The 19,558-nt window shown below is 43.5% G+C and overlaps 1 protein-coding gene and 1 pseudogene across 5 annotated transcripts in view; one reads left to right on the top strand and one right to left on the bottom strand.

The window, feature by feature from the left end:
- The window catches only part of Zfp638 (zinc finger protein 638), a 122,327-nt gene extending 102,977 nt beyond the window's left edge, over window positions 1–19,350 (bottom strand). For all 5 annotated transcript variants that reach the window (XM_087657438.1, XM_087657440.1, XM_087657441.1 and 2 more), the window contains exon 1: window positions 19,228–19,350. In XM_087657438.1, coding sequence (XP_087513564.1) covers window positions 19,228–19,313 — 86 coding nt within the window. In that variant the 5' untranslated portion in view covers window positions 19,314–19,350. The remainder of the gene's footprint in view (window positions 1–19,227) is intronic.
- On the top strand, window positions 1,219–1,694 carry Rps15-ps12 (ribosomal protein S15, pseudogene 12; annotated as a pseudogene).
- Window positions 19,351–19,558: the final 208 nt, after the last annotated feature.

Below are 19,558 nucleotides of genomic sequence, written 5' to 3'. Positions count from 1 at the left end.
AGGCATAAAGGGAGGAGTGGGAGGTTGAAGGGAAGGTGTTACAGGATAGTTGATTATTGTGCATAGAAAACCTAATTGTTAGCAACATATAAAAGCTTAAATGGGGCTGGGGATTTAGCTCAGTGGTAGAGCGCTTACCTAGGAAGCACAAGGCCCTGGGTTCGGTCCCCAGCTCCGAAAAAAAGAACCAAAAAAAAAAAAAAAAAAAAAAAAAAAAAAAAAAAAAAGCTTAAATGGATGTCAGAAGCAGTTAGGTGTGTCCTGAAGAGAGAGTTTGTGTGTGCTTCTAAAAGCCTACATAGATAAGGATCCTAAACAATGGCACGTTCCTGCCTAGCTTAAGGCAAGTAGCTGGGGAGAAGTTTTGTGGTCTTTGCTCTATGGCCCAAGGCAAAGTCAGCTGGGTGGTCTTGAGCTACCCTAACATAAAGGTGAAACACACACACACACACACACACACACACACACACACACACACACACACCATGATGGTGGCATGGTTCAGCCTATCAAGGGTGTAGAGGGGAGCTAGAGACTTCCTTTATAGCAAATGGACCTTGGATAGGTGCTCTGTTTTGGCTCTCTTCATGGAAGGAGCTCTGGTAAGAGATAGAGATTTTCTCCTTGGGTTTTCAGGAACAACAGAGAAGCAGTGGGCAGGACACAGGTAAAACAGTATTCTGGGAAAGAGAGCTAAGGAGCCCTCTTGGGTTTGGAGGAGCTCAAGGGAAAGGTAGACTAGCTCGGTAGAATGACACAGGTAGAAAGCAATTTCTAAAGAGCTGGCAGTTGAAGACTGAACCCCCAGTGAACGTGATTGTTGGGGGGAGGGCGGTAATGGGGGAAGGATGGGGAGGGGAACACCACTATAGAGGGGGAGGGGTTAGGGGATGTTGGCCCAGAAACCAGGAAAGGGAATAACAATCGAAATGTAAATAAGAAATACCCAAGTTAATAAAGATGGAGAGAAAAAAGAAAAAGCTGGCAGTTTAGTTGTAGAGTCAGGCTTGTAGATATATATTTCGTATATAGTTAAGAAAATAAAGTTACCTCCTGAACTAGCAGGTTTTTGCCTCAGTTTACGACTCCCTCCTGTGTCTTTATTGGTATAAATATTAGTAAAGAAGGATGAGTGTGGTCAAATACATTAGATAGGTGTATAAAACTGTCAGGATAAGTTTCATTAAAAAAAAAAAAAAGTCACTTTTCCGAGTAGCCGCCAAGATGGCGGAAGTGGAGCAGAAGAAGAAGCGAACCTTCCGCAAGTTCACCTACCGTGGCGTGGACCTCGACCAGCTGCTGGACATGTCCTATGAGCAGCTGATGCAGTTGTACAGCGCCCGGCAGAGACAGCGCCTGAACCGAGGCCTGCGGACGAAGCAGCACTCCACTGCTCAAGTGCTTGAGGAAGGCCAAGAAGGAGGCGCCACCCATGGAGAAGCCGGAGGTGGTGAAGACCCACCTTAGGGACATGATCATTCTGCCCTAGAGGGTCTGCAGCATGGTGGGTGTGTACAACGGCAAGACCTTCAACCAGGTGGAGATCAAACCCGAGGTGATCGGCCACTACCTGGGCGTGTTCTCCATCACCTACAAGCCTGTGAAGCACAGCCGGCCCGGCATTGGCGCCACCCACTCATCCCAATTTATCCCCCTCAAGTAGTGGGGACAATAAAGACTCGTTTAAAAAAAAAAAAAAAAAGTCAGTTTTGGTGGCACAGGCCAGTAAGGTTTGCTAGAGGAAGTAGAGACAGGTGAATGAGTTCAAGGTCAGCCTGGTCTACAAAGTGAGTTCCAGGGCAGCAAGAAATACCCAGGGAAACCCTGTGTACAAAAAGATGTTCCTAACAACTCTGGCTTTAATGGCAATGTTAAAAGTTTTCTTGATTTAGTACCATTTTCCTAGGACAGAGTAATAGTAACCTAGATGATATAATCACATATTACTAGAGAGCAGTCAAACCAAATGCGTTCTAGCTAAACCCATCTAAGTGGATTAACTAAACAGTTACCAGGAGCCAAGTACACTCAGGGATGTTCTGCTCATTATATGGTCCCTATCTCCAGGAAAATTAAGCCAGTTACAGCCTGCAGCCTTGGGACACCTAGCCAGTTGTCTGTTCTTATCAGTGTATAACTGCAATTTATGGTTTAGGACTATAAGGAGGGTGGTGGCAGTGATGGATCGGTCCTGGGTGACCTTTCTGCCTGCGTGTCTTTGTAAGCCGCTGTTTTTTGAAATAAAGTTTGAGAGCTTGATCAGAACACAGACTTGCTCTTCTTTGCGCCTCCTGTCCCCCATTCTTTCACCCCCTCCCAGGTCTCCTCTGAACCCCCACAGGCCGGGGCAAACGGTCACAATGTGTGGCAAGAGAAATGGCTCAGTGGCTAAAGAGCACTTGCTGCTTTTGGAGCAGAGAAACCACATGGCAGCTCACAATCATTTGTAACTCTAGTTCCCTGGGATCAAACAACCTTTCTGGCTTCTATGGACACCAGAATGGTGCATACATGTAGGCAAACACTCACCTACATAAAATAAAATAAAACCTTCGTATCACCACACCCTGCTTGGATTTATGTGTGTTTGTGTATCTGTTGGTATGCACCCACTGGCCAGAGGTCAATCTTGGTCATCCTCAAGGGCCATCCACCTTGTTTTTTGAGATAGGGACTTCCACTGGTCAGGAGCTCGCCAATTTTGTTGAGACCATCATCAAGCCCTCTCCTTAATGTTGGGTTTATAAGGGTGTACCACCCTACTCAACCTTTTTATCTGGGCCCAGGATCAAACTCCAATCCTCGTGCTTTGCATGGCAAGCACTTCACTATGCTATTTCCTCAAGCCCCTAAACTTAATTTTTCACACTAAAAAAAAAAAAAAAAAAAAAATGCCATAGTGTATGTGTAAGGAAGGTGTCAGAGGACAATTTGTGAGAGTGGGTTCTCTCTTTCCACCATGTAGGTCCTAGGACCTGAACTCAGGTCATTGTCAAGATTGGTAGTAAGTGCCTTACTTAACCCAATGAGCTATCTCACTGACCCTAGATTTTTTTTTTTCTTAAGACAGAGTCTTAAGACCGTGTAAACCTGACCTAGAACTGTATAAACCAGGCTAGCCTCAAATTCAACAGAGATCTGTTCTTGGAATTTCCAACCCCAGTAAGCCCATATAAACATGCAATCTATTATAATTATAAATTGTTTATTATATTATAATTATTTCAAGTTATAAGCTTAGATTGGGCAGATGTAATACTATATTAACTTACTTCCCAGCTCTAAGACCCCTTGTTACTTATGCTTTTTCTTGGCCCTGTAGTTCTGTTTTATCTTGGCTTTTTCCTCTTCCTTTTAAATCCTCTCTCCTTTCCCTCTCAAAGTCTTCTCCCTGCTCCCACTCTCAAACACCACCCCCCACTCCCCACCTCCCCACCCCTCCACTCCCACCCCCCACCCTGCTCTAGCCTTTGTTTACCAGTTTGAACTGAGATCACCTAAGTGATCAACTGCTGTGGGGGAGGGGAGCAGCCCTCTTGAGCAATCTGAATTAACATCAGAATACAAACAGCATAGGACCGCCCACAACTGAGGTCTGCCTACCTCAGTGTCGCACACTGGGATTAAAGACACTACACCCAGCCCTAAACTTTGTTTTTTGTTTTTTTGTTTTTTGTTTTTTTTTTTTTCCGGAGCTGGGGGACGGAACCCAGGGCCTTGCGCTTCCTAGGCAAGCGCTCTTCCACTGAGCTAAATCCCCAACCCCCTAAACTTTGTTTTTTAATCATGGAAAATCCTGAGTAGTTCACTCATCTGGTTAATAGATCAAATTGAGGTAACTCCATCATGAATAAAGAAAAACAAAAAAAAAAAAAAATTGAAAATTTAATTCCATAGAATTTTACATCTCATGTGCAATCTAGGATTGTTCGAAGTCCATTCACACTCTTAGACTCATCTAATCCCAAGAATAATACAGAATAAGGGGCACTACTGCAGCCTCTATTCTACAGAGAAATGAGACACAAAGGTGAGTAGTTCACTGAATACCACACAGTAACTTGTGGGCTAACAAGCAGGAAGCCTCTGGAATCCACACCTTACCACTGCTTTGCACACCTTCCCTAGCTTATGAAGTTCTTTTAAGATTTATTTCAAAAATCATTTATTTATCGAAATTATAATTGCATCACCCCCCCCCCATTTTCTTTCCTTCAAGGCCTCCCATGTACCCTTCTTTGGGTGCCTGCATGAGTTTTGGTGTACCACATGCATGCAGAAATTTAAGGAAGCCAGAAGAGTTGGCTTCTCTGGAGCTATAGTTACTTACTGGAGACTGTGAGCTTCTATTTAAGTGCTGAGAAACAGATTCTGCAAGAGCACTAAGCATTCTTAACTGCCCAGCCATTCTTCAGCCCTGCTGGCAGGGGGCAGGGGCTACGGAGACAGAGAGAGCAAAGAGCGACTGTACTTAACGTCTGCTAGAACCCGAGACAGACCTCAAATTCACTCAGCGGTATTGCTCTTTGATCGTGTTAATTGCCTTGAAAGGGGTTATGCCTTGCAAAAACTGGCCAGAGCAAGCATCGGGACTTATCCATAAATTCCGAAAGGGACATTCTTAAACTTTTACTTTCATCAGGGCAACACGAGATCTTTTCCAAGTCTACTTTTAAAAAGTATTTGAGTTCTGTCGCCACCTTGTGGTGCTTTGTTGTAGTACTGAACTGAAAACATCTCAGAATCTATGGAAGAAGTCAAAGCCGATTGATTTTAAGACTTATGTTTTATCTGCTTTTTATAATTTTGGTCACTTTCTATTGTGAACTTATCTACATCATTTTAAAAAGCAAAATGATAGAACTGGACACGTCAGTCTATTATTGAAGTACTAGGCCAAGAATGGCTACTCCAGGCTCCTTAGAGGCCTGTGTGACTTTTCTGTTACTGTCTGAAGACAGTTCTTTTTGTGGGGGGATTAGAGGGGTGTGTGTGCGAACAAAGACCAGAAAGAGGATGACACATCCACAGGAAGTGAGGCTACATGCAGTTGTGAACCACTTTCTGGGAAATGAACTAGGGTCCTCTAGAATTGCAGACCACTCTCTTGAAGACAAATCCATCTCTTTAACCCCTAAAGATCCAGCAGTATGTCACACATACACACACATGTGTGTTTACACATATACACACATATATACATATACATATATACATATGTACACATATACATATATACAAACATACATGTATATATACACACACACACACACTCACATAATACATACTTATTGTGTAGCCCTGGATAACCTGGAACTTGCTGTCTATAAACCAGGCGGGTCTTGAAGTGATAAGGGATACATACACCTGCCTCAGCCTCCTGGGTGTTGAGATTATAGGAATATGCTACCACTACACATTTTTTTCTTGCTTTATTTTATTTTTTACATTTTATTTTAGTTACAACATTTCTCCATTCCCTTTCCTCTCCTGTACATATTTTTAGTAGAATATCTTCTATTTATTCTTGGAAAGCTCTGCATGTGCATACAATGTATCTTGATTCTATCTACCACAAACTCCCTCCTTCCACTCCCACTAAACAGCACTAAAAGCCCCCCTCCCACTTTCCTGTCTCTTTTTGCCCTTAGCAACCCACTGAGCCCAAATAGTGCTTCCTGATGGAATGACTGGCTGATGTTGTTGACTTGATCTTGTGCAGATAACCAAAGCTGCAGTGAGTCCATGACACTGTGGCCGTGTCTCATCCAAAGACAACATTTTACAGCATAGTTCCCACCCTTTGTCTGGTCCTTACTTTCTTCTCTACCACTCTTCTACAATGTATCTAGAGTCTTTTTTTTTTTTTTTTTTTTTTTTGGTTCTTTTTTTCGGAGCTGGGGACCGAACCCAGGGCCTTGCGCTTCCTAGGCAAGCGCTCTACCGCTGAGCTAAATCCCCAACCCCGTATCTAGAGTCTTGATTGAGTTATTACAAATGTCTCATTTAAGGCTGAGCACTCTGATTCTCAGCACTCTAACTAGTTAGTCATCTCTCTTATGCTATATGGTTGTCTGTCTTTTCTTCCTTCCTTCCTTCCTTTCTTCCTTCTTTTCTTTTCTTTTTGGATTTTCAATACAGGGTTTCTCTGTGTAGCCCCTGGCTCTCCTGGAACTCACTCTGTAGATCAGGCTGGCTCAAACTCACAGAGATTTGCCTGCCTCTACCTCCCCAGTGTTAGAATTAAAAGCATACACCACCACCACCCATCCTATATGTATTCTATATGGTTTCATTTTCAATGTTCTTTTATTATTTCTATAAAAATTCTGTTATTGAACACACTAATTTATTGCTCTGTTGTGAATTATTAAATTTTCTACTAATGCAACTGTCTTGTCTCACCACCTGGGCATATTTTCCTTTCTGGTTTTTTATTTGTTTGTTTGTTTGTTTTTTGTTTTTTGTCTTTTCATTCTCCTTCTATACCTTGTTACATAGATGCAAACTTACTCTAGAGATTTAGGAAGCCATGAATGAGTTAAATCCTGAGTGAAGTTTGCTGTGGGCATTGGCACAGCCATGTCAAGGATCCTATAGCCTAGGATTCAAAGGAATGGCAAAACCTTCTTCAGGGGACCAAGGGCTAGTGTTGACAGTGTAAGCAGAAAATATCCAGCATAGCTTCTCCTACCCTAGGATATTTACAGCCTGAAAACTGTTCCCCACAGAGACCACTCCTGTCTAGATTAGCTGAACCTGCCTCCTTGATGCAGCTGTATACCATAAATCTGTCTCCGTGTTGATCTGTGTGTAATGACCCATCTCCTGTTCAGTTGTGTGCAATGACCCCATGTCTCTGTTAAACTCCATATAATAAACATGCTGAGCCTCCAAGGTGCTGCAGTATCTCTATCAGAGCCCACCACACAATCCCAGCTTTTCTGTGTGTACATGTGTCCATCTGTCTGTCTTTTCTTCACTGTTTCACCACCACAGTCAGGACTATCCCTGGAGTCATTGCAAAGGACATGATAACTTCCTACACCATTCTTAATTGTGATCTCATAGGAAAACCATCCAGGCTGGGAAAATAACTTAGTCAGTAAAGCACTTTCCTTGCAAGCTCGAGGAGCAGAATTTGGTCTCTAGAACCTACATTTAAAAGCCACGTGTACACTTATAATCTCAGCAATGGGGAGGCAGAGACTGGAGGATCACGGGAGCTCTGTGGCCAGCCAGTCGAACCTAGTCAGTGATCTTTCTCCAAAGGACAGATACTATTGCTAGGGGTGGCCATGTTCTGAGAATGATACCCAAGGTTGTTCTCTAGCCACTTCTATTCTACATAGGAAGTGAAGGTCTAGTCAGAGTAATAGGCAAAACAAATAAATAAATAGCATCCAAATCATAAATAAAAAAGTATTCCTAAATGACGGGATACAGTATACTAGATCCTAAAGATCACACTCCAACATACCCCACTCCCCCACATGCAATACTTACCTGTGGAATTAATAAACTCAATAATCTTGAAAGATTTAAAAAACAACCAACACACAAATCACCTATGCTCCTGTACACTAAATATAAGGAATTTGAAAAGAATTAAGAAAACAATGACTTTGCTTTGTGGCTCACTCACTAGGGGGCAGGGGCAGGGGCAGGGGCAGGGGCAGGGGCAGGGGCAGGGGCAGGGGCAGGGGCAGGGGCAGAGGCAGAGGCAGAGGCAGAGGCAGAGGCAGAGGCAGAGGCATGTGCATCTCTGAGTTTGAAACCAGTTGCTTATACAGAGCTCGTTCCAGAACAGACAGGACTGCACAAAGAAACCCTCAAAAAAAAACAAAAACAAAAACAAAAACAAAACAAACAAACAAACAAAACAAAGAACAAAGGAAACAGAACAAAAAGGAAAGAAAACAGTATCTTTATAGCAGCATCATAAATAATACTTCTAGGAATAAACTTCGGCCATGACCTCAAAAAGATGTACACTGAAAATCACAAAACACTATTGAGAGAAATCAAAGACACAAATAAAAGGAAAGAAACCCCATGTTCACAGGTTAGAGGATGGAGTATGGTCAAATGGCATTTCTACTCCCAGCAGGCTACACAGTTAATGCAATCCCTTTCAAGACCTATTTGCTTCAACATTTTACACATTGACTTGCCCAGTATCATATATCATGGGAACCACCTTCTTTTCTTTGATCTCTTGAAGAATCTTCAATGAGAATGTTAGAGCTTCAAGAAACATCTTCCTAGGGTGTGTTTAACCATGAACGGATCAGTTGAGGCACAAGTCCTCACTGTATTATTATTATTTTTTTTAATACACTAATTTTGCTGCAGCAATGACAGTCTGGTTCTGAGGCAGATGTCTGCAGCCTGTGAGAAGCTGCCTTGTCTCCTTCTCCCTGGCGGTACTACCCTTTCCCTGGCTCAAATGCAGCTATGGATCTTCCTTCTCGATTGCTCACTGTGTGTTGTGTTGTCATAAAAGTGCAGACAGGAGCCTAGCATAACTATCTCCTGAGAGGCTTCATACAGCAGCCGATGGAAACAGATGCAGAGACCCACAGCCAGACATCAGGTGGAATTCTGGGAGCGTTGTGGAAGAGGGAGATAGGATTGGATTGAGGGAGCCTGAGGGGTCAAGGACACCATAAAGAAGACCTACAGAGTCAACTAACCTGGGCCCACGAGGGCTGCCAGAGATCAAATCACCAACCAGAGAGCGTGCAGGGGCTGGACCCAAGCCACCTACACATTTGTAGCAGATGGGCAGTTTGGTCTTCATGTGGGTCCCCTAACAATTGGAGCAGGGCTGTCTCTGACTCTGTTGCCTGTCACTGATCCCCTTCCCCTAGCTGGGCTGTCCTGTATGGCCTCTGTGAGAGAGGACATGTGTGCTTAGTCCTGCTGTGACTTGATATCCCAGGGAAGGGCAGTACCCAAGGGGACGGAGTAATGGGAGGAGGATTTGTGAGGGTGGGACTGGGAAGCAGGGAGAGGCTGTGATTAAATTAATGAAAAACTTGGCCTTTTCCTTGCCCATGTTTGATCTTTCTCTGGGTAGGAACAGTGCAATTTCCATCCCTCTGCTTTTCTGTTCGCTGGAGACAGGGTCTCACTAGAGGTGGAACTGCTAGATCACATGGTGATCCTATGCTTGGTTTTGTCTTTTAAATAACCACTTTTTTTAAAAAAATGCATTTCATTTGACTCCATTTCTGTTTTAGAGACCGTCTTGGTTTTAGTCTGGCCTCGAACTTGCTATCCTCCGCCTCTTCCTCTTGACAGATTCAGGAGTGTGTTTTCACACCCAGCGTGGCATCCGTTTAAGGAAGGTGGCTGAAGAAGGTTATGCTTCCACCATCAATTCACAGTTTTATTTATGTCTCTTCCTACACTAACATCACAGTTTTAATCACTATACCTTTGTAGAAAGTTTTGAAATCAACAAGTGTGAATCCTTCAGATTTGTCTTTTAGAATCATTTTAACCGTGCCGGATCCCTTATGATTCCATATGAATTTTAGATGGATTTTTATTCCTCCTTCTATCAACTATCATTAGATTTTTGTTGTTTGTTTGTTTGTTTGTTTGCTACTGATTTTTGAGACAGGGTCTCACTATGTAACCGTGGCTGACCTGCACCTTGCTATGTAGACCTGGGTTAGCCAAACTCATAGGGATCTGCCTGCCTCTGCTACCCAAGTACTGGGATTAAAGGCCTGTGCCACCTACCCAGCCATCACTGGGCTTTGATAGGGATTGCGTGAAGGGGGATCCCGTGGTATATGATACCAGTCTGATAAGTACGTAAAATGGCAAAACAAATAGACATTTTCCAAGTCCATTTCCTACAACTGTCACAATGAAACAATACAACACAAGAAAATAGGCTTAGTGCTCAACTAAGAATAAAAATGGCAGAAATGTAATAATAGTTATTAAAATAATGTGATCATCACATTTTCATAGACATCTACATTGGTTAGGGTTTTTTCTTTTTCTTTTTTTTTTTTTTTGGTTCTTTTTTTCGGAGCTGGGGACCGAACCCAGGGCCTTGCGCTTCCTAGGCAAGCGCTCTACCACTGAGCTAAATCCCCAACCCCTAGGGTTTTTTCTAGAGTAATAAGAAGAGGAATTCCCATCAGTTAGGCCTGCAGGAGTCCTGTGGAGCATTTTCTTGATTGATGTGAAAGGGCAAGCACACTGTGGGCAGTGCCATCCCTGGGCAGGTAGTCCTGGGGTATATAAGAAAGCAGGCTGGGGTTGGGGATTTAGCTCAGCGGTAGAGCGCTTGCCTAGGAAGCGCAAGGCCCTGGGTTTGGTCCCCAGCTCCGGGAAAAAAAGAAAAAAAAAAAAAAGCAGGCTGATCTAGCCATTCAGAAAACACCAATAAACAGTGCTCCTCCATATTGTCTGCTTCGCATTTCTGCTTCCAAGTTCCTGCCTTGAGTTCTTTGACTTCCCCCGATGATGGACTGTTACAAATCCTTTTCTTCCCAATTTGTTTTGGTTATGGAGTTTTATTACAGCAATAGAAAGCAAACTAAGACAACATCTTACCCAAGAATATAGTTATGATTCTGCTCTGCCTCCCACCAATGATAAGGGTCATAATATAAAGACATCTGTAGGGCTGGAGAGATGGCTCAGCGGTTAAGAGCACTGTCTGCTCATCCAGAGGTCATGAGTTCAATTCCCAGCAACCACATGGTGGCTCACAACCATCTATAATGAGATTTGGTGCCCTCTTCTGGCCTGCACGTGTACATGCAGGTGCAACGCTGTATACATAATAAAAAAAATCTGTAGGAGCCACAACAGTAAACTGCATGGCTAAAATGACCAAGATAAAAAGAAAACCCAGAAATCTGAAATCATGAAGGATAGTTCAGGCATGTCAGAGAACCAAGCATTTATTATCACAGTCCCTAAATCTGAAATTGAAAAAAATTAAAATTAAAGCTGGCCATAGTGGCTCATTCCTATAATCCCAGCACTGTGGAGTCTGTGGCAAGAGGGTCACCTATTATCCAAGGTCAGCCTGGGCTGTGAATTCCAGGCCAGCCAGAAGAACAATGTGAGATCCTGTCTCAAAAAAACAAAACAGCAATCAGGAGTACTTACTTCGTTTTTCTCACAGTTCCTAATATCCTTGACCTAAAACCCAAAACTTGATATAACTTCCCTTGTGCCAAGATGTCAATGTGACCTCCTGTAGAGTTACATGCAATAGATAATACAGAATGAAGGACTAGAGTAAAGAACTAAGTTTTCATTTTTTATTTTTTGTTTTGTTTTGTTTTTTTTAAACGGGGTTTCTGCCAGTTGCTGTAGCTGGTACAGTGAGTGAAAGCAATTGCTATTTAAGCCTAACTCCCTGAATTTGATCCCAGCATTCTTAGAGGGAAGTGGGAGTCAGAGACAGGAGAAGCCGGAGCCTGAAGTCTAGCTAAGCTATACAGTACAACAGTAGAAGAGAGATCCTGTCTCAAACAAAGTGAAAGAGAGAAACCTCACTTGTCATGCATGCCTACACACACACACGCACACACACACTTCATTTTTTTAACTCAAGTTTTATGTGAGAAAGGAACACAGATACTTTTTGTTCAAAGATAAACACTTTACCAGTTAATGTTTTAAATTATGAAATGGTTTCAAAATATATCTGTAGAGTTCTGATGCTTTGTTGTGGGTTTGGGTAAGAAATGTCCCACATGGGTTCATATGTTTGAACAATTAGTCACCAGTTGTTGGTACTGTTTGGGAAGATTACAGACCTCTAGAAGGTAGAGGCTTGCTGGAGAAAGTACATTACAGGGGAGAGGATTTGAGGTTTTAGAGCCTGCTCCTACTTCCTGCTGCTTTTTGCCTCCTGAGTGTGGATACAAGATAGCCAGCTTTCTGTCTCTGCTACCATGGCCCCACCAATGCCTTCCTGCCATGGTGGGCTGTATCCCCCTAGAACTATAAGCCAAAAACTCTTTGAACCTTCAGTTGCTTTTGTCACAGCAACAGAGAAGGATCTATTGCATGTTCCAGTGATAAAATATTTACTCTTGGTACCTTCACCTGTAGAGTTACATGAAGTGTAGAATACGGAATGCATTCACACATTGTTATTCAGAATGCTGGTTCATTATCATGATGTGTACAATCAGGGAGCCTGCTTTGGAATTCGTTCTTAAATCCTACCATTTTAAGAATAAAGTTAAAGTTGTGATTTTCACTTCTGGGAACCATCTTCAACGTACATAAAAATGACCTATATTATTTCTTATTAAAACACTTTGCTTAAATACTTTTTATTAGAAATGAGAAAACTGGTTCATGTAAATACGGTACTCATTATGAATATTTCTTCAAAGAAATATTTGCAGTGTTTAGGTGGGCTGTAATGGAAATGAAACACAAGAGAGCTGCAAGCCAATCATTAGAGGTAAACTGAGGCAAAGAATGTTCAAATGTGTTTGGACGACTGCACGTGGTCCCCGTGTGGAAGAGCTCATGTGACAGACCTGACACTTCAACCTTTAGAAAGGATGGTTGCAAGGTCAGCCCTTGGCTGATATCTAGGAACTCAGATTTCTGGAAGGCTTCCACAATTCCCTAAGGAAGAAGGATGGCTCACTGCACCTAAACAGTATAAATAATATAGTTTGTATGAAACACCTGCTTTCCAAGAGTCCAGAACTCAGATACGCACTACACCAGTGCCTACACCACACTGCAGCCCCCAACAGAAACCTCACACAGACATTTTGTCACACCTATAATTGTACCCTGTGGAACTGCACGGAAGAAGGACTTTTGGAGCTTGTACCTTGGTGTTTGTTGGTTTGTTGGTTTTTTTTTTTTTAAGTGAATGTACTTTTTATTTCTTGATAATGGTAATTCTTTTTTTTCTTTTAATTTTTTTATTTATTCATTTATTATATATAAGTACACTGTAGCTGTCTTCAGATACACTAGAAGAGGGCATCAGATCTCTTTACAGATGGTTGTGAGCCACCATGTGGTTGCTGGGAATTGAACTCATGACCTCTGGAAGAGCAGTCGGGTGCTCTTAACCGCTGAGCCATCTCTCCAGCCCCCGGTTTGTTGGTTTTTTTGTTTTGTTTTGTTTTGTTTTTTGCTTTCATTTTTCTACATGGTTTCTCTGTGTAACCTGGCTCTCCTGGAAATCCCTATGTAGACCAGGCTGGCCTTGAACTCAGAAATCTACCTATCTCCGCTTCCTGAATGTTGCCCTGCTACCCCATAGATGTGCCTTGCTTTTTGAAGACTTCATTCTATGAATCTTTTCCTTTTGCCACATTTCCTCCATGTCCTTTTACTGTTAAACATCCTAGCTGAGAACAGGAGTGTATTAAAGTCCCACGAGTCCTCTTATGACGCTGAACACCAAGATAGTCATGGAGATTCTACCGTATTCCATTCAGTGGTTCTGCTCCCAATATTTTATCCTGCATTCAGAGAAAATGGAACCTCAAAGAGTTAAATGGACTTCAATTGACAGAAACAAAGAAATAGAAGAAAAACTAGAATCAAAAAAATTGATACAGTCTGATTCTCTATACCCCTTTAAAAAGGAGGTAGTGTGTGGCTGGAGAGATGGCTCAGTGGTTAAGAGCACAGAGGTCTTCCAGAGGTCCAGAGTTCAATTCCCAGCAACTACTATGGTTCACAACCATCTATAATGGGATCTGATGCCCTCTTCTGGTGTGTCTGAAGACAGCGACAGTGTACTCCCATACTCACATAAAAATAAATAAATCTTAAAAAAAAAAAAAAAAGGAGGTAGTGTAACAGCAGCTCAGGAGAGGCAGGGACAGGCAAATCCATAACTTGTGTTAGAAAGACACCTCTCAATTCCAGTGATAGAACCTGTCTCAGAAAACAAGGTGACAGCTCCTGAAGAACAACAGAGGTTGACTTATGGCCTACACACACACACACACACACACACACACACTCACCTGTACACATATGTGCACTCATAGACACTTGAACACACAAAATTTTTAAGACATACAAAGACTAAAAAGAGATTAAGAAAAATGATCTTTTCTTTTTTTTTTTTTTTTTTTTTTTTTTTTTGGTTCTTTTTTTCGGAGCTGGGGACCGAACCCAGGGCCTTGTGCTTCCTAGGTAAGCGTTCTACCACTGAGCTAAATCCCCAGCCCCGAAAAATGATCTTTTCTTGGAAATAACTGGACTAAATGCTTCACCAAAATAAGTAAACTAGGACTAGTGAGACAGCTCAGTATTTGTTACACAACCTGATAGTCTGAGCGCAGCCCCCAGATCCCACAGTAGAAGAGAAATGATTCCCAAGTTATTCTCTGACCTTCACTTGTGTGTGCATACAGAAGCACAAAAGAATAATAACTAACTTTTTTTTCACATGAGTAAACCAGCCAGATGTGGTAGTGCAGGCCTTTAATCCCAGCACTCAGAAAGGAGTGACAAGTGCACCTCTGTGAGTTCGAGGCCAACCTGGTCAACATAGTGAGTTCCAGGTCAGCTAGGAATCCGCAGGGAAACCCTGTTTAAGCAAAAACAGGGTCTAACAGCAAAGGAATTATACCAGGAAAGATCACATGAACAACCCAGGACTCAGGCTGGAGAGTAGTTAAATATATTTATGGGGATGGAGAGATGGCTCAGTGGTTAAGAGCATTGGCTGCTCATCTAGAGTACCCGGGGTTCAATTCTCAGCATCCACATGACAGCTCACAGCTCCATGTTCCAGGGGATCCTCACACCAATGTACATAAAATAAAATAAATAGCATTCGCCGTCCTTACAGAAGAACAGAGCTACCTGCACCCATTGGCAGCTTCCAGTGGTCTGTAGCTCCAGTTCCAGGAGATCTGACACCCTTTCTGGCTAGTGTTGACTCTGCATGCATATGGTGCATTTATATAAATGCAGATAAAACACTTGTACAGATAAAGTAAAAATAACTAAATCATAAAAAAGAAAGACTCAGAACCGTGTTGTACCTCAAACTCTGACAACATTGTTATCTAGTCTTTTCATTCTCACTTCCATTTGGATTCCAGTTTTTATTTCCCAGAGCTCTGATGGTTTCCTTCCCTGCTGCTCTTGTGTGAGAACCTATTTCCTTGCCTCTTTAAAGATATTGTTCTTGAAAGAGCAGACGAGAGTGTAGATATGAGAGACATGAAGAAGCAGACTTTCTAAAACTGAGATTGACAGAGCCCTGCATTGTCTGGCCTATTTGATGGCATTAAAACAATTAGAGGGGGGTTGGGGATTTAGCTCAGTGGTAGAGCGCTTGCCTAGCAAGCGCAAGGCCCTGGGTTCGGTCCCCAGCTCCGAAAAAAAAGAAAAAAAAAAGAAAAAAAAAACATTTAGAGGAAGGACTCAAAGAATGACAGAAAGATAAATAAAAGCAGCCTCATTTGGCTTTAAAGTAGCCATATTTACCCACATAATAATAGAACAGCTAAATAAGCTTCTCTTCTCACCAAACCCCAAACCTCTGGTGGCACTAACGCTTCAATGGAGAAAAACTGAAATCTTAATAAGGCCTATTGGGCTTCCACCCACTCACCCTAAAATGGCATATTCCATATATTAGCATTCTAAAATTAAAAGCTGAGCATGTAGCTGTGGGTGAAAGCAAGCAGAAGCAACTGTACTACTAATGATGATGATCCTTGGAAAAGAAGGGGTGGACGCATTAGTGCCCTAGGTAGCCTTATTCTCACCTTCACACAGCTTACAGTCGTCTGACACAGGAGAGCCTCGACTGAGGAACTGCCTAGATCAGACTGGTCAGTGGGCATGTCTGTGGAGGATTATCTTGATTATTAATCGATGTGAGAGGACCCAGCTAACTGAGGGTGGTATCATCCCCAGGTAGGTGGTCTGCGTTACACGTAAAGGCTAACTATGCATTGTGCTTTGACAGCATTGTTTCCTCACAGTTCCCGCCTAGAGCTCCTGTTCTGACTTCCTTCAGTGAGAGACCAAGACCCACAAGTGTAAGCCAAATAATTCCTTTCCTCCCCAAGTTATTTTTGGTCAGAGCATTCATTTATCATAAGAACAATAAGGAAGCTAGAACAACGAGGTATTTTTAGATTTTTTTGCACTATTTCTTTAATGAAAGATGATACATTACCAAAAATAAAAGAGCTCAAAATTACTATTTAGTAAACAAAAGTGCAAATGTTCCATTCCAATGATTATCTTGACATTTAGAATTGTTTTAGATGAGGTACAGCATACTCTACCATTCTACAAATCATAGTACACTTTTAAAAAATAGTCAACTTAATATATGTTTTTTAAAACATGTTTTTAAATTTTATGTATATTGGTTGAGGATATCAAATGCCCTGGAACTGGAGATAGACAGTTCTGGGCTGCCATGTGGATGCTGGGACTTGAACAGTTATTATTATAACATTCTCCTTCTCTCTCTCTCCATACACACACACACACACACACACACACACACACACACACACACACACACAGAGTCTCACAACGTAGTTAGTTCTGGCTGTTCTGGAACTCACTATGGAGACCAGGGTATCCTTGAATTTAGAGATCTGCCTGCATCTGCTTCCTAAGTGCTGGGATTAAAGGCATGCACCACCACTACCTGAAAAGCATTTGACTTTTTTGTTTTGTTTTTCAAGACAGAGTGTCTCTGGCTGTCCTGGAACTAGCTCTGTAGACCAGACTGGCTTTGAACTCAGAGATCTGCCCGTCTCTGTCTCCTACGTGCTAGGATTAAAGGTATGTGCCAACACACCAGGCTAAAATAAAAAAATCAAGTCTATTTAGATTTATTTCCTTTATATGTATGAGTGTTTTGCCTGAATGTGTATGTGCAACATGTGCCTGCCTGGTAAGTGCAGAGGCCAAAAGAGAGCATCAGGTCCCTGAGACTGGAGTTACGGATGGTTGTGAGCCAATGTGGTGGATGCCAGGAACCAAAACCAAAATTTTCCCGAAAGCAACAAGTACTCTGAACTTCTGAGTCATCTCTCCAGTCCTATGTTCTCTAAATTATTCTATTGCCATAAAGCATTATTAAGCTTTTCCATTCTGAGAAGCTACAATAAGGAATAATACATTTTATAACCTCCCTTCTTAAAATATACTTAACTCTAAAAGAAAGACACTAAAAAGTTTTGACAAGTAGGGACAGCAAATCGATCTTTAAGCCTATGGCAAAGCAAAATGAACAGAAGATATAAATTCAAGGGTGTCTCAGTTATTGCTCTATTGCTGTGAAGAGACACCATGACCAAGACAACTTAACGAGAGCATTGTGGGCTTGCTCACAGTTTCATGGTCAGTCCATTGTTCTCAGGGTGGGAAGCGAACAGGCATGGAGCTAGAGCAGCGGTTCAGAGCTTTACATTCTGACTGGCAAACAGCAGGCAGAGATAAAGAGGCTGGGGCTTGTGTGGGCTTTTGAAACCTCAAAGCCCACTCCCAGCGACACCCCTCTTCCAGCAAGACCACAGCCCCTCCAGCAAGACCACAGCCCCTCCAGCAAGGCCACACCTCCTAAACAGTTCACCAACTTGGGATAAGCATGCAAGTATATGACCCTACGGAGGCCATTCTCATTTAAACCACCCCAAAGTGCTAGCAAATTCTCTGTAGCAATGTTGGTTTTGAAAAGGTCCATTCGAAGTTCTTCCTACTTACCGAATAAAATTAGTGTTTGTACATTCTTGTCCTCAAGTAAGAACAATCTCTAATATACACTCCTTTTAAAAGTCAGTAATACTATCATCGTTTAAAGACTTCAGATTAAGTTGCAGCACACACACACACACACACACACACACACACGCACGCACGCACGCACGCACGCACGCACGCGTGCGGGCACAAAACCAAACCAAACCAAACCCAGCAATTAAAACCACCTAGTGCCACCACTCCTTTTCACTCAAACCAACCCTGGGGGCTGAGAAAGGGCAAGGCAGACTGAAACAATGTCACAAGAACTTGACTCAAAAAGTTGGCACCAAGAAGGATGACATAACACCAAAGCGTTTCTCCACAATGCTTGTCATTCACACACACACACACACACACACACACACACACACACACACACACACACACACTAGGAGTGCAAAATGCAAAGTGATTCCCGGCAGGTCCCTACAGAAAACCAAAGAAGATTCCAGCCAGAAGGATGAATCTCTGGGACTGACGATTCCTCTTAGTGCCAATTCCTCTTAGTGCCCCCAATGCCTGCATGTAAACAGTGTCCCTTGTGACTCATGGGACATGCCAGTAGCTGCCCTGATTAGGGGCTGCTGCCTCCTATGCTGAGCTGTGGGTTGACTACTCCAACTGCCAGGTGCCGCCCACTTTCCCTCCGCTAAGGGGGGCGCTGTTAAACATTTTCTGAATCTAAGCCTGGGTGTCAGTGGGTGAAAATCACACAAATGGAAGAAATACAGCCTTTCAAGAACGTCCCAAATGCTGTGCAAGGCTCCTTTCATTTTTCCCATTCTTCAATATGTATGGTGGGCTTTTTTTTTTCTTGTTTGTTTTTTGTTTTTAAGTGCTGAGGATGAAACTCAGGGGGCTTTGCACAGAAGGTAAGCGCTCCACCCCTGAGCTTCCACAGCAGCCCCTCCCCCAACTTCTGATGACAGAAGCTTCTTACTAGCCAAATAAGAAAGCTCGAAAGTTACTCTTGGATGGGGGAATGTGACGGTCTTGCATTCGAACGTCTACAGTCTTGACATCAAAAACTATTTTAAGATGAGCCACAGCAAGTTATGCAAGTGTCATTTTTGAAAAAGATCAAGCTTTTCAAAGCTGAGCTCATCCCAGCCATTTCGCTGCACCGACGCTGAGCGGCCAGCCCTCCACCTATCCTCTCAGGGGTCTCCGTCATGTATGCTCCTTCGCAGAACCCAGGGCTTCGCGCTGAGCCTGTCCAAAGTGGCCAGGGACTGTGGCCGCAAATGTGGCCAAGGGCCTGTGCAGCCTAGGGGCTGGTGTCACCAAGGGCGCAAGCCCAGGCGTCCCGCGCCTTTAACTGACAGCCAGCCACCTCCTACACGCCCAGCGCTCAACGAGCGCAGGAGCCAGGGAGTGACTGACAGCCACAGGGGACTTGGCGGCCCGCCCCTTGAAACCTCAGCGCGGGCGTCTAGGGGCACCTGGGACAAGGGAAGCGCTCACCGCCTCAGGGAGTCCGACACCTGCAACGCCCCGGAGGCCCCGGACTTGGGGCTCGACGCCGCTGCCGGAACACCAGCCCCGGGCATCGCCGACCTGCACAGCTCTGAGCTCCTCCCTCACCTCGTTCGCCTCTGCCGTGTCCCCAGGCGTTGAGCTCCGTGCAGGGTCCCGCCCACCAACAAGCCAGCCAATAGGAGACGAGCGCGGGAATCCGGGGGCGGGGTCTGACCAGCCGATCCCCGCCCCCCGCCCCCCCGCCCCCCCCCCCCCCCGCCCTGGTCACTCAAAGCTCAGCGAAGCATCAGTGAGAATTCAGGCTGGAGCTGACAGC

Source organism: Rattus norvegicus, chromosome 4 (assembly GCF_021556685.1).
Source record: "Rattus norvegicus strain SHRSP/BbbUtx chromosome 4, alternate assembly SHRSP_T2T, whole genome shotgun sequence".
In the NCBI taxonomy this organism is placed as follows: Eukaryota; Metazoa; Chordata; class Mammalia; order Rodentia; family Muridae; genus Rattus; species Rattus norvegicus.
This window is presented reverse-complemented; position numbering and strand designations above follow the sequence as displayed.